The 23,594-nt window shown below is 43.0% G+C and overlaps 1 protein-coding gene across 2 annotated transcripts in view; it reads right to left on the reverse strand.

Annotated features, from left to right (window-relative positions):
- csul (protein arginine N-methyltransferase 5) overlaps nucleotides 1-23,594 on the reverse strand; it is an 83,408-nt gene that overhangs the window by 6,550 nt on the left and 53,264 nt on the right. The window contains exons 4-11 of one of the 2 annotated variants that reach the window (XM_068356723.1): nucleotides 22,693-22,805; nucleotides 20,955-21,041; nucleotides 20,263-20,464; nucleotides 18,919-19,127; nucleotides 16,274-16,433; nucleotides 14,260-14,398; nucleotides 13,596-13,799; nucleotides 12,776-12,957 (exon numbers count right to left, since the gene is read on the reverse strand). In XM_068356723.1, the coding sequence (XP_068212824.1) occupies nucleotides 12,776-12,957; nucleotides 13,596-13,799; nucleotides 14,260-14,398; nucleotides 16,274-16,433; nucleotides 18,919-19,127; nucleotides 20,263-20,464; nucleotides 20,955-21,041; nucleotides 22,693-22,805 (1,296 nt within the window). The remainder of the gene's footprint in view (nucleotides 1-12,775; nucleotides 12,958-13,595; nucleotides 13,800-14,259; nucleotides 14,399-16,273; nucleotides 16,434-18,918; nucleotides 19,128-20,262; nucleotides 20,465-20,954; nucleotides 21,042-22,692; nucleotides 22,806-23,594) is intronic. The other variant, XM_068356725.1, reaches the window with a different exon arrangement.

The raw sequence follows: 23,594 nt of genomic DNA on the forward strand, positions 1-23,594 counted from the left end.
TTTGGAGAAGTCTCCCTGGGAGGAGGCAGGGATTTCCAAACCGAGAACCTCCCGTCTCGTACCACACACTAGATCTAGAAGCCAATCTCGTAGGGGGGAAGGAAAAGGGTGTCCTTCCTTGTTCCTTTCTCTTGAGAATCCAATCGTTCAGTCAAAAAAAGCCCTCTAGACAGATCTGGCTAACACTGTTTCCTTGAAAGAGGAAGATTTCTGGGGTCTACCCTTCAAAACTTGCGAGGGCAGGCTCTGAGGTACAGCCTGCTGAAAGTCCTCCGGATATAAGTCCACCAGAACTGCAAGTAATCTTTGAAGATCTTCTGCACGAAGAGTTTCCTGCGTTTCCTCCTCTAAAGGGTTAGCGATCTCCGATGTAGAACGAGTGGGAGAAACACGCCTCGTCTTGCCTGCTTGCGTCCCGCATGCTGTGAGGGAGCGTCATGCATGCGTCCAGCCTGCTGCGAGGAAGCGTTATGCTTGCGTGCGTCCTGCATGCTGCGAGGGAGTGTCATGCATGTTCATGCATGTGTCCAGCATGCTGCAAGGGAGCGTCATGCTTGCATGCGACCTGCATGCATCCAGCATGCTGCGAGGGAGGGTCATGCTTGCGTGCGTCCATCAGCATAACGTCAACAGGACATAATGGACCGTTGAAGCTCTGACAGGCATGCTGCTTGCGGTGCGTCCGGCATGCTGCGAGGGAGTGTCAAGTATGCGTCCAGCATGCTGCGGGGAAGCGTCAAGATCCTTGCCACCTCCTGTAAAGCGTCCAGATCGCTGCGAGGGAGCGTCCATGAGCGCTGCAGCTCGCGTGCGTCCTTGCCGCGAGTCCGCGCTCGGAACTATGACGTTCGCGATCTTGACGCGGGGAAGCGTCCTGCTCGAGTGCGTCCAGCATGCTGTGAGGCAGCGTCAAGATCCTTGCCGCCTCCCGTAACGCGTCCAGATCACTGCGAGGGAGCGTCCATGAGCGCTGCAACTCACGTGCGTCCTTGCCACGAGTCCGCGCTTCGAACTATTACGATCGCGATCTCGACGCTCAGTTCCATGACGAGCAACTCTCTGCTTGTCAAGCAGTTAGGGAAAAGCGTAAGACCCCAGCCTCGTCTGGGAGCTGCGTCATCCAACGGCGAGGATAACACTTTTACCTCGCCTTTCCCATGGCGAGGGCGAGCGTCCTGGGAAGCGTCAACAGGTACGCTTGAGGGGACGACTGCTCGGGGGCTAACACCTCTTGCCTCCCTTTGCCTGTTGACATTCCTTTTCCCTGGGGTTGGGGAGCACGGAAGAGGTCCAGGGCTAGGAGAACGACAGGTCCGAGCAGCCGTACCCTCCACTGCACTGCGTCATGCTTGCGTGCCACTGAACACTAGCACTTTTAACTATTTCACATCAGACCATAATTAGACCTGCCCGTTGCAAGAGATTATACTCTTTCGCCAAGGGCTAGAATGAAAATTCAATAGGCTATACGATTAATATTAGTATTCTCAATATCGAAATATTAAATAACGATACAAAGTATTGTGAAACTGTAACGATCGACAAGAGTACTACGTAGCGTAAATTGACTGTACGCTAGTGAAATATGACAAATTCGAAGATAATTTGTATTTTTCCTAACCATACAAACCTTAGCTATTTACGAAGGGTTTACTTTTAGCGCAGCTGAAATGACGAGCCAATAGTTTTTAACGAGGGTTAATTACCCCCGCGCTAGTTAGCGGGGGGTGGGGAAGGGTAGCTTGCTACCCCTCCCCCCTCCACACACCGGTGACTTGCTTCACTTCACTTAGAGGTAGGACTTGACTTGGGGGTCAGGGATGGCGGGCACATATGTGTAAATAGCTAAGGTTTGTATGGTTAGGAAAAATACAAATTATCTTCGAATTTGTCATTTGTTCCGTAACCGAAATACAAACCACGCTATTTACAAAGGGTGACTTACCCCTTAGGAAGGGTGGAAAGTCCCCAGCCTTACTGACTTCGGCTTGCCCGGGGGCTCGATCCCTTAGTGAGCAGCACTAGAGAGAGGGAGCCCCTGTACCTCACAGGTTCCTAGCATCGCTAGGAACGAGTGGCCTACATAAGTAGTGTGAGGAGGAGAGTGTGACTCGTCCTATGAAGTTGACCTTGAGACCTTCAGATAGGAATTCTAGGATAGGACGTTCCCCATACCACCTCGTCAGGGTATGGGAGACGCAACAGTATTAAGCTTAATACTAGGAGCACAAAGAAGCATGGGTTACCTGCAGAGGTCGAGGTCAGCTATGCGAGGACCAGGATGCTGCTTCCCCAAGAGAGGGGAGAATGAAGAAAGAAGTAAGGGTCAGACATACTCTTTCATTCACACAGACTAAGACCGGGTAACAACGCCCTCAACCTACTGCTACTTGTCCAAAAAGGAGCCTGAGGTTAGACCAGCTGTTGTGCAGCCACCACAGGGCCGATAGAGAACGTATCGAGGCTCCTGTGGGTCACGTCTTGCAGGTAGTGGGCTGTGAAGGTCGTTTGACGCTTCCAGACCCCCGCTTGAAGTACCTGCGTCACAGAGAAGTTTCTCTTGAAGGCCAGGGATGTAGCAATACCCCTGACATCGTGGGCCCGAGGGCGACGTGACGGAGGAGGGTCAGGATTCAGGGCATGGTGGATAACCCTTCGAATCCAAGCAGAGATGGTGTTCCTTGTGACCCTCCTCTTTGTCCTGCCTGTGCTCACAAACAAAGCTCGCACATGAGGACGGACTGCAGCCGTTCTCTTCAAGTAGTACCTCAGACACCTCACTGGGCATAGTAGCAGCTGGTCTGGGTCGTTTGTTACAGAACGGAGACTCGCGATCCTGAAAGAGTCGAACCGAGGATCCGGCACTCCAGGATTCTGAGTCTTGGCCACAAACTCAGGGACGAACCTGAACGTTACCTCCCCCCATCCCCTTGAATGGGCGATGTCGTACGAGAGACCATGAAGTTCACTAACTCGCTTGGCCGAGGCCAAGGCGAGTAGGAAAGCCGTCTTCCAAGACAGGTGGCGATCGGAGGCCTGGCGTAATGGCTCGAAGGGAGGTCTCTTGAGAGACCTGAGAACTCGAACCACGTTCCAAGGAGGGGGTCTCACTTCCGACTGGGGGCAGGTAAGCTCATAGCTACGTATGAGTAAAGAGAGTTCTAGCGATGAAGAAATATCCACGCCCTTCAATCTGAAGGCCAAGCTTAAGGCTGAGCGATAGCCTTTCACTGCCGAGACAGAAAGGCGCATTTCTTCTCGCAGATACACAAGGAAGTCCGCTATTGCTGGAATAGTGGCATCGAGTGGAGAGATACCCCTTCCACGACACCAACCACAAAAGACTCTCCACTTCGCTTGGTAGACTCCCTCAGAGGACCTTCGCAGGTGCCGAGACATTCTCTCCGCAACCTGTTGCGAAAAGCCTCTCTCCGCGAGGAGACGCTGGATAGTCTCCAGGCGTGAAGCCGAAGCGAGGCTACGGCCCTGTGAGGGACACCGGAGTGGGGTTGTCTGAGAAGCTCGTGTCGTGGAGGAAGCTCCCTTGGGAGTTCCGTCAGGAGTTGCAGAAGGTCCGGAAACCATTCCGCGTGATGCCATAGCGGAGCTACTAGAGTCATGGAACAGTTGACCGATAGTCTGGTCCTGTTGAGCACCCTTCTCATCAGACAGAATGGTGGGAAGGCGTACACGTCGATGTTGTCCCACCGTTGCTGGAAAGCATCTTGCCAGAGTGCCTTGGGGTCCGGGACTGGTGAGCAGTACAGGGGCAGCTTGAAGTTCAAGGCTGTCGCGAACAAGTCCACCGTCGGGGAACCCCACAAAGTCAGGACTTTGTTGGCTATCTGAGGATCCAAAGACCACTCGGTACTCACTATCTGCGAAGCCCTGCTCAGACTGTCGGCGAGCACATTCCTCTTGCCAGGAATGAAGCGAGCTGATAGTGTTATCGAGTGGGTTTCGGTCCACCTCAGAGTCTCTACTGCAAGATGGGATAGCTGTTGCGAAAAAGTGCCTCCCTGCTTGTTGATATAAGCCACTACCGTGGTGTTGTCGCTCATCACCACCACGGAGTGACCCGCCAGGAACCGTTGGAACTGTTGAAGGGCCAGAAAGACGGCCTTCAATTCTAGCAGGTTGATGTGTAGGCACTTTTCTGATTCTGACCAAAGGCCTGAGGCCCTCTGGTTCAGAACGTGCGCCCCCCACCCTTCTTTTGACGCGTCCGAAAACAGAGTCAATTCCGGGGGAAGGACGAGAAGACTCACTCCCTTTCGCAGGTTCTCGTTGGCCAGCCACCACCGCAAGTCCGTCTGTTCCAGAGACCCCATTGGGATCAGAGTGTCCGGGGAATCGGATCCTTGATTCCACCGGGACTTGAGCCGCCATTGAAGGGATCTCATCCTGAGGCGGCTGTTTGGAACCAGACGGGCCAGGGAGGATAGGTGGCCCAAGAGACGCAACCACGATTGGGCGGGGAGTTCTTTTCGCCTGAGGAAAGGTTCCGCCACCCTCCTCAGCCTTGCTATCCGGTCGTCTGATGGAAAGGCTTTGTGGAGATTGGTGTCTATTAGCATGCCTAGATAAACCAGTCGTTGGGACGGCTGCAGAGAGGACTTCTCGAGGTTTACCACGATCCCCAGATCCTGGCAAAGATCTAGAAGCCTGTCTCGGTGTCGAAGAAGGGTCGACTCCGAGTCTGCTAGGATCAGCCAATCGTCTAGGTAACGAAGGAGACGAATGCCGTTCCTGTGCGCCCAAGTCGAAATCAGGGTGAACACTCTAGTGAACGCCTGAGGAGCTGTGGAGAGACCGAAACACAGCACCTTGAACTGGTAGATCTTGTTGTCTAGGCAGAATCTCAGGTACTTCCTGGAAGACGGATGGATTGGGATCTGGAAGTACGCATCCTTTAGATCCAGTGTACACATGAAGTCTTGTGGTCTCACCGCAAGTCTGACTGTGTCTGCTGTCTCCATGCTGAACCGGGTTTGTTTGACAAACCTGTTCAGAGCCGAGAGATCGATGACGGGTCTCCAGTCTCCAGTAGCCTTCTTTACAAGAAAGAGTCGACTGAAGAAGCCTGGAGAGCCGTCCACGACCTCCTGGAGAGCACCCTTCTCGAACATGGTCTTGACTTCGGCCTGAAGGGCCAGCCCCTTTGCCGATCCCATGGCATAGGAGCTCAACGACACTGGATTCGCTGTCAGGGGAGGTTGAGATGACGTGAACGGGACGCGATAACCTTGGCCGATCACCGAGATTGTCCAAGCATCGGCCCCGAGATGTTGCCACCTGCGGACGCAACGCTGAAGGCATCCCCCCACAGGTGGACACGCAGGGGGACTGCCACCCCTAGGGCTTGCGGCCGCGGCCGCCACCCCTAGAAGTCTTGCCTCCCCTGGAGGACTTACCACCCCTCTTGACCTTGGCTGGAAAGGGCTGGGGCTTAGACACCACTTTCTTAGCTGCCGGTGCCTGTTTTGGAGCCTTACGAGGCTGTTGCTGCTGTTGTGGCGGGGCTGGAGGCTTATAGGGCCGAGTTGTAAGGGCCCTGTGGAGGAGGGAGTCCGTGCTGGATTTCCTCCACCTCTCAGCCGTTCGCTCCAAGTCTTGAGGCTCAAACAGGCTCTCCCCCAGGAGGGAGGCATGTCGGAGCCTACACACATCTACGGCGGGGACCTTCGGATGGAATCTCTCGGACACAGCATCGCGACGCTTCAACACCGAGTTGGCCCACAGGGTGGTAACCTGGTGCGCCAAGAACTCGATGGAGCGGGTGCCCGAGAGCAAGAAGGTCTCTAGGGCCTTCCTATTGGTCTCCTTGGACAAGTCCTCAGATCGCAATAGGATGCCCAGAGATCCTAACCAGAAGTCCAGCCACGAAGTGGCCTGCATGGCACACTTAGCGACCTTCTCGTGGTTAAGGATCTCTGCCGCCGAGAACGACACCTGCCGGGCAGAGAGTTTCTCCAAGGGAACTCCCTTCGCCAGCTCCTCCACAGAGTGATGGAGCGGAAGAGCGAGGTTGTGCTCACCCAGGATCTCGAAATACCTCCTCTGCTGAAGGCGAGGAGGAGGGATGAGTTTGTTCCCGGCAGTGGAACGACTGGAGGAGGCAAGAAGTGCGAGCTGAGCATTGGCCCTAGCTCTGGCACTCTTCAGCCCCCGAGACCAGGGCAGAGCTGCACTGGTCTTAGGGGCCTTCCGAACGTCGAACACTTCATCCAGAATTGTGTCTTTGCCTTCACGGGGGGGGATGACTGGATCCGTAAGACTGTTAAGTTGCCTTATCAGGCTTAGGACCTGCCAGAAGGCATGTTCGGACTCTTGCTGTTCTCCTCCCTGCGGGCTGGCAGCTAAGTCTCCTGCCCCAGGAATCTCTTCCTGGGGTGATACGTGGACATTCCCCTGGGTAGTCATGGGTTCCTGTCGAATCCTTGCAGAGGATTTAGGGATGGTCTTGGAATCCTTGGGCTCCCTCCTAGGAGGGATACAGGATCCCAACAACGAGGTTCGAGGGGCCCCTTCCTCACGAGACGATTCTCCTGCCTGAAGCGAAGTCTCCCCCCCTGGTGCCGGGGGGAAGACTACCGGTCCACTGGACTCACCTGAGGACGGAAAGGCCTCGTCCACGGGAGAAGGAGAGAGTACTCGTGCAAGAGAGGGGACCCTCGAGACCGACCTCTTGGGAACCAACTTCGCCCTGGGGGAAGTCACCACGAAGTCCACTCCTCTCTTTCTCTTCAGCGTAGGAGAGACAGCCGCTGGTTTGTTACCCTGGCCGGCGAGTGCTGGTTTCATAACCCTCACTAACGCCCGTGCCAGCGGACCAAACCAAGTCTGCTGCTCAAAGGACACAGAGTCCGAAATCCTCGCTAAGGTGAAAGGGATCGGGCGATCCTTTGGAGTGGACACAACGGTACCTGCCTGAAAAGAAGGTGGGGAAGAATGCTGTAATGACCTGTCCTCGTCCTGCAATACCAACCTGTGCTTGGATGGAGGTGATCCCGAGTGCCGTCTAGGAGCACGCGTCCCTGCTGCTACCACCGGCTGTGGAATTCGCCGCGAACTATGGTCGCGCGAGGGTGAACGGTCGCGCAAAGGCGAATGGTTGCGCGGGTGATCGCGCGGGCGCACAGGCGAGCGGTCGCGCGGGCGCGCAGGCGAGCGTGAGGGTGGGCAGGTAAATGAACACGTGTCCGAGGCGACGAACGCAAGCGATGGCGCGACGGCGAGGGATCGTGCTGCCGCGTAGGTGAAGAAGATCGCTGGCGATAATGATCACGTGATGGTAAGCGATGGCGAGCAGCATGTGAAGGTGAATGATTGCGCGCAAGAGGGCGGTCGTTCAGGGTTGCGCGATGAGGAGCAGCATGCGTAAGCGGGCGATCGTTCAGGGTTGTGCGATGGCGAGCAGCATGCGCAGGTGAATGATCGCGTGAAAGGGTGCGATGGTGATCAGCATCCGCAGGAAGGCGATCGTTCAGGGTTGTGCGATGAGGAGCAGCATGCGTAAGCGGGCGATCGTGCAGGGTTGTGCGATGGCGAGCAGCATGCGCAGGTGAATGATCGCGTGAAAGGGTGCGATGGTGATCAGCATCCGCAGGAGGGCGATCGTTCAGGGTATTGCGATGAGGAGCAGCATGCGTAAGCGGGCGATCGTGCAGGGTTGTGCGATGGCGAGCAGCATGCGTAAGCGGGCGATCGTGCAGGGTTGTGCGATGGTGATCAGCATCCGCAGGAGGGCGATCGTTCAGGGTATTGCGATGAGGAGCAGCATGCGTAAGCGGGCGATCATGCAGGTTCGTGCGATGGCGGGCAGCATGTGAAGGTGATCGCTGGCGAGCTGGTGATCGCTGGCGAGCTGGTGATCGCTGGCGAGCAGAAGGTCGACGCGTGTCCTGTGAGAGGATAGGTTCACGAGCAGGAACGGGAAGATCGCTGGCGCGTTGGCGAACATGTGTTTCTGACACACGCGCAGCACGATGTTGCGTAGCCACAGGACCAGGTGGATGGTGAGCAGGGAGTTCAGCAGGAACTAAAGGGTGGTCAGAGACCGCAGGGCGATGGTCCTCAAATGAGCGCTGACGCTCGGAAGAGAGCTGACGAGCAGGAGAGCGCTGGCGAGGGGGGCGAACCTCAGGAGAGAGCCGACGAGCAGGTGAGCGTCGGCGAGCAGGAGAGTCTTGGCGAGCAGGAGATCGCTGGCGAGCAGGAGATCGCTTGTGCGCTGGCCCTGCTCGCGTAAGGGAAGAATCCCTTAGCCCCGAAGGGACCGTTGCCCGTCGGGTGACGAGTTCTCCAGAAGGCGAAGATCCGGCAGGAGATGGAGAGCGGTCCGCAGAGAGGTTCAAGGAGGGCGGAGCAGTCGGTTGAGGCTGACGAGGAGAGTCCCCCCCGGAGGACGAAGACCCAAAAAGGCGCCTCTTAGTCCCCCTGTAAGGGGAAGGGAGGCCCTTGTGGCGTAGAGGGCGGTGAGCCTTACGGCGGAGGCGGCCTCGGGGGAGATCGTCGGGACCATCGGTCCTCCGAAGGGGAGTCTCCTTCAAAACACTTCCCTCAGAAGGAAGCTGGGCAGCAGTCGAGACCGAAGGACTCACTTCCCCCTTCGAAGGATGCACGGAAGGAGGAGGAGAGCCTAGAGCACCATCACCAGCAACAGCACCTGCGTCGGAAGGCCCAGCCACGTCGGAGGCCTCTGTCACCACGACGTCGACAATAGACAGAGGGTCTACCTCCGCTACCACCGGCGACTGTTTAACAGCGGCCCCCAACGAGACAAGGTCAATAAGAGCGACCCTGGAGGGCAAGCCCTTAAGCCCCAGGGACGACCAAATCTGCAACAGATCATCACTGGATAAAGTATTATTATCAATAACCTCCCCCGGAGGAGGAGGGGGAACCGCCTCGCTATGGGAGGCGACGCCCTCTCCCCCCACCGAAGGTAGGGAAACAGAACAAGGGCCTGCGCTCCCACTCGGACGACTCTCCTTAGGAGGCGGACGAGGGGGAGCTTCGGAGGAGGTTTGGGCGGCGGAAGAAGAGTCCCGAGAACCTTCCTCCTTCAAGGCTAACCCCGGAGGAGAACGGTCTCTCTTGGACTTCTTCTTACGCCGACGGCCAAACCTCTCCCACTGGGAGGCAGACCACTCCCTGCACCCACGGCACATGTTATCCTGGTCGCACCGTCGGCCCCGACATTGAGGGCAGAGGGTGTGAGGATCCGTAATCACGTCCGACATGAAAGTCCCACAAGGACGGCCGGCAACTCCAGGGCATGTCCGCATATTAAATAAAAGAAAATAACTGAAGGTCAACTTCCAACCAATCACACAAGCTGAAAAGAAAAAGAAGAAAATTAAAGGCTGTCACGAAGGCGATGAACAGACACGTCTGATCACCGCCGAGCCAAAAGTGAAGTGAAGCAAGTCACCGGTGTGTGGAGGGGGGAGGGGTAGCAAGCTACCCTTCCCCACCCCCCGCTAACTAGCGCGGGGGTAATTAACCCTCGTTAAAAACTATTGGCTCGTCATTTCAGCTGCGCTAAAAGTAAACCCTTTGTAAATAGCGTGGTTTGTATTTCGGTTACGGAACAACTCTATAATAAATTGATGATTAACTAAAGGAAGTATACTAATAGGACAAATATTTACTTTTTTATTTCCCTACATTATAAAAATTAAAATACTTATGCTTACTAAGTTAGTATTTTCCTTACATTTCTTGCAGGAAAAAGAAAAGAATTTACATATTTGCAAGTAATACTACGTAGTTTACGTCACATGATTTGTGACGTCATAGCGCTGGCGGAATGATTTCCTTCAAGGCATTCTGCTTAGAGTTTACGTCACATAATTTGTGATGTCAGAGTGCTGGCGGAATGATTTCCTTCCACCATCATGTCTTTAAGAGTTATTCGTTAGTTTTCAAAGTAGGGGGAAAAGTTCCTTGCTCCTATCCCTTTCAAGCTTACGAACATATCGATCATATTCCAAAAGAAAAATACACACATGCCCTCTGCATTTTTACATACTGTGTGAGGATCAAGAGCAACTTTTGGAAGCCGGTTTTGCAGCCCTACCCACAAAATCTAACAACAGAGGACTGAAAATCAAGTTAAAATAAACAACTGTCGAGGTTGGACAAAAAAAAAAAAAAAAAAAAAAAAAAAAAAAAAAAAAAAAAAAAAAAAAAAAAAAAAAAATTATGTGAAAAAGAAAGGAAAATCTAATATCAGCGAAAGCCATCAAAAGCAAAGCAATGGGTACTTCACCAATTTGTAGTTAAAGCAAACCCAAACAAAGTAGAGCGAACTTCCGACGTGTTGCTAGAACGACGGCAGGGAATTTCTGAGGACTAATGGGAATAGTTCCAGGTACCCGGTTAGAAGGCACACAGGTATGATCACCTGACCATCTGTCGGCGATTGCCGCGAATTTTGAATTTCCGCCGTGCGCGCGACGAATCGGCGGGATTAAGCTATATGTACGTAACTACCAGGGAAGTTAAACTTTTAAAAATTTATTATGTTGTTACTATTAATATATTTTAATTTTCTTCGTTTCCTTTCCTCACTGGGCTATTTTCCCTGTTGGGGCCCCAGGGCTTATAGCATCCTGCTTTTCCAACTAGGGTTGTAGCTAAGCGTTTAATAATAATAATTTAATTGTGTTTTCAGGGTTTGGAACGAATTAGGCAATTAACATGTGAAATGTGACAACATGAAAAAATCACTTTACGAAAGCCACTCCAGGACGAATTAATTTTGTGTTGTTAGGCATTTTTGTAAACTATATGGAAAGGAACAAATAAAGAATACAAAATATTCTAAGATCAGCAACAAGGTTAAAAATGGATGTTATGCACACAACCTGAAAAGATTTATGTCAACCTGTTCAACATAAAAACGTTGGCTGTAAGTTCGAGTTTTGGAAGTTCCAGATACACCGCTGAATTAAAACTAATAAAATACTGTATCAGTCCTATGATGGAGAAGGCATGACTAAGTATTAACTGCACCCCTTAGTAATACACAAAGGATGGTACAGTCTGGGAAGATCTGAATTCAAAGGATTGCTCGAATTATGAAAAATATTATGCAACATGCATACAGAACTAACTGAATTACTAAGTTTTTGTCCAACAAATTAAGATCAGAAACACCAGCAAAAGACCAGACAGAAGAACAATACCCAAAACAAGGTAGAATTAAAATATTTCTTCACAATAGATTGATCCCTTAAAACTTTCTCAAGCTACTTTCTTGAACAATAACGGGAGAAGTCGATTCAATGGTAAACTTGTAATCAAGAATCGAACCTAAAATTTTAAAGGAGTTTTATGAAGTTAAATAAACCTTATCAATGCAGAGATTTTTATGTTGAGAAGCCACTGTCCTCAAACCTACTCGTGTTGTTTGTTTTAAGTTCAAGCCCATAATGTGCACTATGCACAAATTTTAGCTAGATCTCTATTAGGGGATTCAGCAACCCTAAATCTACATTCACGAGATGGAATTAAGGCAAAAAGTACCATTATCTTCTTATGCAATGAGCTTGTTTTCTAAGTGAAACCACCAATCGTGTATATAGTATGAAAAATTATTGGTCAAGAACAGTAGCTTAAGGAATACCAGATTTCACATTCCTAAAAATTACTCGCTAACCTGTATGTAGAAATAACATAAGTCGATACGTAATAAGCATAAAATAGTGTGCAACAAAAACTCATTGCTATCCATTACTTAATTTCAATAATGATGCTAAGAAAAGACTACCTCCCCTACCAACTATTTGATCGCGTTAATCATGAGATCCCTCTTTTCAAACTTGATGGCATCACTAAAACCAAAGCCAATCCTACAAACTTCATCATAAACACAATCAAAATTTCTGTACAGCTTTGGAAATTGTAAGAAAGGTATCAAGCAGGAAGGATCACCAATTTAAGACTCATAACCTATTTGAAAGGCTCTTATCGACTTCAAGGAACCATTACCAGCCAAACAAATGAAATGCTTGTCAACATTTTGTTTGAAGGCCTGATGCTACCCACTCAACTGTGGCTCAACTTTACTCAGTACCAATAATTTCATCACGAATGGTGTAGTAACTAGTTTGGCAAACAATCCCTGTGGTGATGGACAAAAGGAATGCTAAAATGCCGCACTGTGGTGTAACTTCTTCAGTTTCCTGCATCGGCATCCCTTGGACAAGCACTCTTCATAAATGCTACCTCGAGCAAATTCTGCTGTGAAAAGCTGTGACGTCACAACATTGAGTCGCTTCTTCAGCCTATCTCATTATTACTAAATGGAAACCATTAGTATTCTAGAGTGACACAAAGAAGGAATTGAGGCCACTATCAATTCAACAACTCTCCTCTTCAGCAAAGATTTAACCCTATACATATATATCTGCCTACTGATACTGCTGGACCATCTGCACCTCCACATAACTTTTACCTTACCACCAGTAGTCATAAGTCTATGGTGAACATGCGACATTGCTCTCTGCATGCTCAGATAGGCTAATGAGAACATGCGCGTATCTGGCTGATAATGAGTGACAAATTGTAGCACTGAGTTATCAGCTAAACAACCCTCATGTCATGTGTTACAATTGTACTATTAAGTTTGTTTTGAAATTGTATTGTTATATTGTTTGTTCCAGTTCCTAGTGTGAAAAAATAATATTCATTACCTATTAATGTCTGAAGATTAATTTACTGATCAGAAATACAGAAACATTAAAACTTATATTTTTCTACTTACCCTTACAGGGAAAAGGATAGGAAACCATGAGAACATTCCTTTTGAATGAGTTTCTGGCTTAATAGATAATGTAACGTCCTTGTACAACACAGCTTCAAAATACCCTCCAAATCCATGAACAACATTATCTGTGCTTATTTGAAACTGTAAAGCTTTATATCTTCGGTTATCGATGACTTTGTCTGAAAAGATACCACACTTTCAATTTCATAAAGACAACAGGAAATAAGAACTATACTGTTAAAACTTTCAAATTTGTCATGCTATCATAGTTATAACTAAACAGGAAGTTAAATATCACTATTGCGCAATTAGGAAACTTCAACCAAGAAAAGATTAAAGGAACTTCCTAAAGTGGTAGGGGTGGACCGGTTATTTCAAGTTTGAAAATGCTTAAAAAGATGGTAGTGAAAGGATTTGAAAGTTTTAACATGGCATACAAACTTGTCCAATATGAACAAAATTAAAACTAAGTTCACATATTTTTTTGTTTCCCTAGATAATGAAACATCACAACAAAGATAAATACCACTTAACCAATGAGTTATTAGATTTCACTGGAACAAAGTAATGCCTTCTCAAGCGGTTTGGAAAATGGTTGGCACAAAAACTGGAATCTCTATGGACAATTCAACATAATATAGTATATACACAAGACACTTTAATGTTACCAAAGCTCTATGAGGAATAATGTTTTGGTTTAAGTATTTCTCATTAGCTTTTTATAATAATGCAATCACATTTTAACTTCTGGAATATATTTTGCAAAATACAGTCAAGCGAAAGGCAAGTGTTAGCTTTCTATAAATAAACCACTAACCTCTATTAGGATGTGAAAATGTGAAGAGCGGTTGAGTTGGTGCTAACTCTTTCTTGTTGTGTAAGTAGACTACATATGGCGTTTCAAAGTGAGCATAAATGTGCTTATCCTTTTCTCTGCTGTGTCTTATTTCATTGTATAACTTAGGTGACTGCAGTGGACACAAGAAAGAAGTGTAACTACTCGGGATGCTTATCCCATCATCTGATGAAGAAAAATGTTAAATTTATTTTTAGTTATTTTTTCCATCTAGGATACTATGACAAAAAAAAAAAAAAAGCATTCAAAATACATATACAAAAAATATTGAAGCATCTACAAAATAGAACAAGTGGATAAAATAAAAAAGGGTTTGGACTTGGTACTGAAACTATAGTTCACCAGTCATATACTATACCCATCTATCAATATCACACACTACAACTTTCATTATTTAATATCTTGATCCAAATTGTCTCTGGTCAAGTTAATTTTATTGAATTTATGAGTTTGACCATAACAAACTGACTCTTTATCCACTAGATTATTCAGTACCAGAGGTTCTTTAACAAACAAAAAGTGAAGGGAGAATTCATGGCTGTGTTTACTATGAAAGAAATATGGCAAAAGCTTACTTAATAGAAACCCTTATTACTGAAGCAAGACTAAAATCCAAAATATTTACCTTTCAAAAACTTTTGAGCACCATCGAGACATTCTGGGGATAATTCATTGTCACCAAATGAACCTAGTAACTCGGATACCAAAATGTCAGCCTTTTCTGGAGCATCCCAGTCTCTCATATCACATGAGACAACAGTTACCTGGAATCATGTTAGTAATTTAACAAGCAATTTTTATTGCAAATGTTATAACTGACCCCACAAAAAAATTACATTGAGCATATGATTGAAACTTCCTACAATAACAAAATCTACAATTGAACCATCAAATTATAGAATTTAATTAATATTTGGAAATAACCACCCACACACTAACAAATATTTCCTCAGCTTTCAATTTTGAATTCAATGGTTTAAACGAGTACATATCCCTTACCTTCAAGGTTAATCTCAAAAGTAACTTTAGATTTGCAACCGTATTAATAACCATATACTCATACTGGCAAAACTTATATACAGTAAATGGGTTATAATGGGAACAGAGGCAAAATAGAAGAATATAAAGCAAGTGCAGTTTGGGGTAGCAAGAATACTGCAAAAACCGTCTAGTAATGCCTATGGTGTACCACAAGAAGGGGACTCAGGTTCTGACACCACTATAATCCTCGTTAGAGAAAAGGAAAGAAATCAAAGGGAAAACAATTATGACCAAAATAAAACTTATACATAATCTTATATAATCCAAATACTACTGATTAAGTGTGTAATGCTGGTGTCTCAACAGACCGGAAATAATGAATGCGTATAACTTGAACAAACTTATTAGAGACACGTTGATGAGCAAGTTTTTCATTCGGCAACGAGGTGCAATTGGGGGAAGGCCTGATGTTGTACTGAGAACAATACTGTAGGTTAAGAAATTGGAAAGAAAATTGGATGGAAGATGTAATGGAGGAAAAGCAAATGGCTAAAAAGTGGTTGCATCTAGGGTCCAAAAAGACTAAGCAATTACAGTATATCTAAAGTAAACTGCATAAGGTGCACTAATGGCATTTCCATTATATAATGATCCCTTATTTTGATATGCTTTAATAATAATACTGCGTGGAAACAATAATATGCACGATAGTTCTATATTAAATAGTAAGGTTTTTGGTTTTCTATGGATTACAGTCAACTCGCCATTCTACAGTAACCTTACAATGGCAGAGTTGGCGGGAAAAGATTTGCCTAAGCAAAAAAAAATCTTACAGCTTTGAAATTTCTCTTCTCATCAACTCATCATTATTTTCAAGTTACTACGGGCAAAGAATTAACTTCACAAACAGTGGTAATTTGTTAAGGTTGATCAGGAGTAGTGTTATCAAGTTGGGCCATCTAAAGTTCACAAATTATTTAGGATCCCCAACTCAAAACGAACGGTTAATGGAAACATCTATTAAGTGAATATTCACATTTCTTTGTCAGAAATTTCTTATACAAGGCAGGTAACAGGTAATTTTTAAGAAAATTCCCACTTGGGCACAAGTCTTCATCTATAACCTTTTAAAAAGATTATGTGCGCTTTCCACATTTTACATTTCTTTCCACTTTTCCTCTTAAAACATTCTTCAAAAATGGTAATATTAGGGAAAGACCAAGACTATTTATTAGGGGATAAGAACATCATTCATTTAATGTAAAATGTTAAAGTCTTGGTCAATTCCTCAAGTAATGAAGATATTAAGTCATAAAAAGGTGCCAATCTGTTACTTCAAACTATTAAATCTGAAGTTTTCTCTTCTTGATATGGTTTTGATACTATATTTGGATGAAAAGCTTTCAAGTATTGTAATACATATATCACAAGTAATTAACATCTCTAGTGGTGACAATATTGAAGCTCTTATTCACCAAAGGTACTTATAGCTAGACTGTGGTCATATTCTGCAACATCATCCTGACAAAAAATTTTACCTAACTAACACTGTTCTAGTCTTAGTTCCGCCTAGTAAAAAATATTGGAAGTCACATTTTTAAGTGATTTAAGCTTCATATCAGAATACCAAACCATTGTTAAACCTAATTTCCACATACCTGCTCTCCCCAATCTTCATCTTGCTGTGCTTGCAATGTGACGACAGCATTTGGATTCTTCTCTACGGCGTAAACTTTTATTTTTCGTTGAGCTGCCTTTGCAGATGACAATGCCCTGCGTACAAGAGGACCACGCCCTGCACCGACAACCATCAGGACACTGGGATTAAGAAGGTCTTGTTCAATTATCGTGAAGGAGAATAAATTTTTGGAAGAAATATTAATAAAAGAAAATATAAAAACTCAGTCCTTCCTGCTTTTTCTGGCGATGATTGGGTATGTGCTATGACTTCAAGTGCATGAAGACCACCAATTGCATTAGACTGGGTATGATATTACTAATACCACATTAACAGAAGACCATTGCTCTGTTTATTATACAAGATCACCATGCGCCCTCTGTTTAGCAAAATCACGTTTACTTCAAAACAAACAACAAATTGAATTACTCACACATAAATGGAAAAATAATGTAAAATAAGTGTTTTAAGTATATTATGCTGCAAAAGGAAATAGCTACTGTACTTTAATTGTGAAAAAAAACTAACAGTACTAAAGCATTGTGAAAAATCCTGCAAATTATACACCAAATAATTTTGAACAAATACCCAAGCTGTGCTACTTGAGAGTTTATAGACTCACATATTGCTATCTTATCTTATAAACATTTATAAACTGTAAATCTACTAAATGAAATCGTAAGCAATTAAAAAATCTTTGAAAATTAAAAAAAATTTACAAGACAAAATGGCTGGAATGTAGTGCCACAAAATTTTATTGGACAAATAAAACTATTAATCATGAAAGCATACTAAGCCCCTTCAAACTGATGAATTATTCCTTGGTAATGTAAAGAAAGATTATGTAAAACTAACTTTCTTCTAAGGCAAAAATTTAGTATTGGAAACTATCTCGGCAAGAATGATAGTACATATAACTCCTAAAATAGTTTCTACAAAGGCAAAAATATTTTGAGACCAGGTCATTTCACCAAAATTTACAGTATTTCTCTTACAAGGATCTAAAAGAAGGGTGTATCCTAAAATGGGAAACTGCGAAGGATAGAATTTTTCTGGTGTGATGTGAAAGTGCTCAAAGGGGTCTTGATGCCAAAGGTAAAAAAAAATTGAGGCAAGTCTAAAAGGGGCGATATCATGGGACCTTTGGAGTTTCATCATAATATTTCTTCAAAATTGTAGATATTTTGGATTGAAAAATAGATTACAAAGGAGAGTGAATCTTAGAAGATAGACTTGAATGAGCCTACAGTGACTTGAGAAACACTATTATCTGGATATTTTTTTTTTTTCATGAAAAACAATTTGGATTGAGAACCCAGTAACGAGTCTAGATCACCAAGGGCTAGAACCTAAGAAAAGGAAATATTTTTAAAACAGTAAAAAGAACACAAAAGTTCTTCCAGAAAGAAATTGGGGTGAGCAGGAAGCTCGGGGGGGGGGGGGGGGGGGGGTGAGTCTTGCAAGACATGGGAAGTTACCTAAGGCTGAAGAATTTGAAACATCAGGATTAAGAGCTTGATCTAGTTCTACAGCTGAAAGGGTAGGTAGGGAATACAAGCTTATGAGAATAAAAAAAAAATTTTCTTTAATAAAAATAAGGGTCAGAAGAGTAAGCATAAATGAAAGGAGTCACAGAAATCCAAAAGATGACAAGAGAAATGGAAATGCAATTGTGCGAGAACTGATGAGCAAGATGATAACTTTCAGAAAATGAGTTTGAAGGAGAGGGAGGGAGGAGGAGTGGGGTGGCAGGAGTAGGAGGAACCTAAGCAAAGTCATCAACTTTTGTTGTGGACAGTATTGGTGGGGGTAGTAAGAGCTGAAGTAGCAGAAGACTTTGTCTCCTTCTCTACTAATAAAAGGTTTAAGTAAAGAGGATATCCAATCTCTTCCCTCGAGAGGAGGTAATGGGACCTCCACTCTAACTAGGCAGTAATACACTGAAAAGGTACCAAAAGAAATGAAACATGCTCAGGCAAATAAAAGATAAGAGACAAGGATATTGCTTATTCTGCAGTCATGATGGTAGTTGACCTTGCACAAACCAACTCTCAGAAACAATGTGAGAGAATTCACTTTGAAAGGATCACAAAACATCAGATATGATAGGTTTTATATCCATATCTATGTTCTTTAAACCCATCAGCATCAAAAGAGGAGGGTTCTGACACCAGATACAAGTGGAGGAAGTGTATTTAATATGTGAATGTCACTTCAACATCAGAGATGAACACAATTGCCACACCTATCATATATATATGTATATATATATATATATATATATATATATATATATATATATATATATATATATATATATACTCTGAACATACAGAAAGTGAACTGTAGCGTAAATTCAAAAGCAGTATGTTATTACAAATCTAATCTTACATGAATCAGATGAAGTTTTTGTTATGATATAAAGAAAATCTAAATATGAAACTATCTTCAAATGAAATGTGAAGCATAAAAATACAACAGCATTTCTTATGAACCAAAGGTTAGTCATACAGTTGTGGAAAAACACATTCTTTTTCATATTTTCCCTTGCCATGAAGGTTTGATTTGATTATAAAACAAATGATTCAAAAGTTTTTAAAACATATGCACATTTACACAACTTACATTTCCTTAGTTTCCTTTTCTTCCTCTGGAATCTTGTCAATAATAGCCAAATGTATAGCCTTTTCATACTGAGAATACTTGACAGGATCTTTTTCAAACACTTCGTATGTCTGGCTCTCAAGATTATCCATAAGAGGCTGCAACGGACACTGGAGATAATCTTCATAACCTCTGGCAAAATCTGTCAAGGGATCCATCTCTTGTTGCATCTGAAAACACCATGTAAGACTTCACCAATGGAGCTTGGCAACTTGATTTGTAAGACTACAGAGTTAAGAACAACTTACAAAGGGGAGAAGAAAATTCTGGCAGAATTTCTTTTATCAATTTTTTTTTCCAAAATTGAAAATACAAAATCAAATAAATAATAGCTTTCTAATTTTCTGTCCTAATTATTTCCTTTAGAGCATAGATAAGGTGTTTGGGAATTAGGCAAGTGACAAACAGCATAAAACAGCAATCTCTATAATACATGCTGTAGGTAGTAGGTTGGCCAGGGCACCAGCCACCCATTGAGATACTACCACTAGAGAGTTATGGGGTCCTTTGACTGGCCAGACAGTATTACATTGGATCTTTATCTCTGGTTATGGTTCACTTTCCCTACACATACACCGAATAGTCTGGCATATTCTTTACAGATTCTCCTGTCCTCATACACCTGAGATTACCAAACAATTTTTCTTGTCTCGAGGGGTTAACTACTGCACTAATTGTTCAGTGGTTACTTTCCTCTTGGAAAGGGTAGAAGAGACTCTTTAGCTATGGTAAGCAGCTCTTCTAGGAGAAGGACACTCCAAAATCAAACCATTGTTCTCTAGTCTTGGATAGTGTCATAGCCTCTGTACCATGGTCTTCCACTGTCTAGGGTTAGAGTTCTCTTGCTTGAGGGTGCACTCGGGCACGCTATTCTATCTAATTTCTCTTTCTCTTGTTTTGTTAAAGTTTGTATAGTTTATATAGGAAATATTTATTTTAATGTTGTTGCTATTCTTAAAATTATTGTTTTTCCTTTTATCCTTTCCTCACTGAGCCATTTTCCCTGTTGGGGCCCCTGGGATTATAGCATCCTGCTTTTCCAACTAGGGTTGTAGCTTAGCAAATAATAATAATAATAATAATAATAATAAAACAGGCTTTCCAATTAAGCTCAAACAGCATACTTTTAATAACCAGAAATATATATTTAAAAGATTTCACACATCTAATTAAGTGGTAAACTTTAAAACTTAAGAAAAACCCAACCTTAAAACCTTTATCAATAAAATTACTTTATCAGAAGAAAACACAAGAACAAGAAATCAACGGGAAAATAATCATGACCAAAGTATAATTTATACATACTCTTATAATATGATCCAAATACTGTTGATATAGTTTGTAATGCTGGTGTCTCAACGGACCGGAAATGATGAACTGTGCGTGTAACTTGAACAAACTTTTTATGAGTCGTTGATGAGCACATGATAGAACAGGGTATCCTTTCTTATTTGTTAACCATATAGAAGTTGGGAGGACAGCACATTTGATGGGCTCACCCATCCATCTGTAACACAATTAACCGTGATAAGAATATTGTTAAAATCTATAAGATGTTAAACACAAGTACAGTAAAATATACATTCTTTTATCTAAAGGAATTGAAATCAATAAAAATAGCATCTCAATAAAATAGATTTCATTATTTGATAAAATCTTATGCACCCAAGATCTATTTGTTATAATCAATGTATATATGAAGTGCCATACCCAATTGCTATTACCAGTGCAGTAACAAATTCATTTATACCAGTAAAGTAAGGCTTAAGAATGAAATAAGCCATCTAAACGTATCATATAATTCATTCTTATAATCTTAATCTGGCAAGGATCTTTAAAAGATCTACACAAAAATGGATTATCTGAATAGGCATTTAAATTAAATCATAAGAATAAGATTTAATAAAACTTCAGTAATCTGCTAAGCTCAACAATCAAATGTTAGGCTCAGAAGTGCCAACAATATTGATAAAGAAATACACCATAGTTTAGCTTACCTGTCAATCACATTCTGATCTGGTAGATTAGGAGATATTTCTAGGGCAAGACAAATTTTCCTTTCTATGTCACAAATGCTGTGAAATCTGAAAGAGTATTTTACGACATTAGTCATTGCATGACAATGCCAACCAATTCAATATCCTTATAGGTATATTAAATGTTTGTAAATAACCACACATACCTACTGTTAACACAAAGAAAAGAATTCAAGGCTAAACAAATCAGTAATGATCAAATTACAATTTTAAAAGACCTGCCTTTTCACTATTTAGATTTCAAAAAACAAAGAAACAGAGAATACACACTGGACTGAAAAATTTTCAAAATTTATCTTTACTAAAGTTAAAAAAACCTCCCTTTCAAAAAAAAAAAAAAAAAAAAAAAAAAAAAAAAAAAAAAACAACACCTCCATAAAAAGGGAGAAGTCAGTTGTAGCAATTACCAAAGCTTGGAAAGTTCATATAAGATAGGATGAATCCCTGAATTTGGACTACACGCCCTAATAGAAGATATTCAACTTCATAATACGACTGGAATAAAGAAACCCTGGATGAAGGTAGAGCAGGATAAAAAGTAGGCACAGCTATCTCAAGTAAAGCCTACAGTGGGCCACGGGAGGTGACTCATGACAATACCATTAAACAGAGCAGGAAAAACACCCCATGGCTGGTTTCACTTTGCTTCATTCTTACAAACAACCCTCCAATAAATTATATTTATAACTTTATTTAAAACTTTGTCCAATCCTTTATTTAACATGGCCAAAATCTGAATGACCTATTTCTTTTTTCCATCAAGAAATCATCACAAGTAAAATTAGACAACTGAATAACCCAACATTAGGTGAATCGTACCATTATAAAAACAACAGTATATTAAAATTTTCCCGAGTATTTTAGATACCTATAAATGTGAAGCATTCTAAGATATATACATTCACATACTCTATTATCCACCGCATCACAACTACCAATGTGTAGCATAGAAGGTCCCAATGAGAAAGTTTATAATACTGTCACCTGCACTTGGACTTGGATAATTATTGGTTTAGTAATAACTACAGACTAAATCATTTTTGATCAAGCTACATGAGAAAAAATTATTGATGGAATATGGAAAGCAGTGAGTAACACAAAGTACTGTACTGTATTGCATCATTGTTAATAAGAAGCAGAAATAAAAAAAAAAAATCTCTATTCCTGAAGGGCATATAGTACTCTAAAAATGTCTACTATCATTAAAAAGACAATGTGTTTTGACTTCAGCATAAACCTAGATATTAATAACTTTTTAAATATCAAATAACAAGAACCTGTGGGATTTAACTGTATGGTTTCCAGCAATTTCTGCTAATGAAAAGCTGCAGTTACCTTTGCAAGTCATTATAACAACTTTGGTTAAAATACCGAAAATTAAGATTCTATAAAGATGGTTATGACCATCATCTACCATTTCATAGGTAAACAAAATTAACTATTCTTCATGTCTTCAGTACCTTTTATCCCTAAATCTTATCACTTTCTGGATATTTTCAGGTCTCCTGCTGGATTGTATATAGCTACTTTCACACCTACAAAGTCTGCGACTTGAATAAAGAGTAGGTGGTATTTGTGATATGTTATTTAGCAGTGGAAATGGGAAACTAAAATATAGTTTTAATTCAAAAGGGACAAATCCTTCTTATACACATACTGCCTTGTTAAATAAAATTATGAAGAGACTGAGCAGGCTTACTTATTCCACCAATTCCATGTATCAATGGCAAACCCATCTTCACTTTCCTCTTTGTCTGAACGGTACTGGGATGCAACTTCTTCCGGTGCTTGAAGAGGTACTCTAACCCAAATCTGAGAATAAACAAAATCCCAATTACAAATAAAAATATTCATCAAAGAATCTCGGAAAACAAGAATTCTGCAAAACCAGATACTTTCTATAAGAAAATTGTCAAGGTAGTCTTCATTATGACATCGTCGGTCGGTCGTGTCCGAGTATTGGGTTCTGTCGTTAGCCATCAGCCTCCTATCAGAAGAAGGGTGGAGGAAACGACAGAATGCCAGTAGCTGGGTATATTGTTTTGGGTGGTCGTGGCTCCGCAACGGCCACGCACACACACTTGGCCCACATCGTTTTCACCGCGGCTCAAGACATATGAGACAGGCGGCTTCTCCGATGTTGGTTGCATCGGGCTGCCGGGTTCTTGTTATGTCAAGGCCCGCCTTGTTGCCTGCCCAATAGGCATTGTAGTTTAAGTGTACTATACTTTTGTTTCATGCAACGTTTCAAAGAGACATAAGTATTAGCCTATTTTCCAAGAGTAAAATTATACGCTACATCACTTGTCAGAATATGTGGCTATGGTTTACTCATCAAAGCAATCTATTAATAGAAATTTTTCAAAATATTTGGCAATGGTTTACTCGTCCAAGTACAGTACTTTATTAATAGAAATTTTTTCATATAAAATAGATATACAGTAGCGTATAAACACTTGAAAGCACAAAATATATCAAAGAAATAATCAGGAAAAATAAAAAGTTTATAGATACACAAACCAGTAGCATCTATAAACCAGCAAACATTGGCAGCATTAATTTTCAATCAAACAGATCTATTTGCAGGAGTTTCATTAATTA

Source organism: Palaemon carinicauda, chromosome 33, assembly GCF_036898095.1.
Source record: "Palaemon carinicauda isolate YSFRI2023 chromosome 33, ASM3689809v2, whole genome shotgun sequence".
Lineage (NCBI taxonomy): Eukaryota > Metazoa > Arthropoda > Malacostraca > Decapoda > Palaemonidae > Palaemon > Palaemon carinicauda.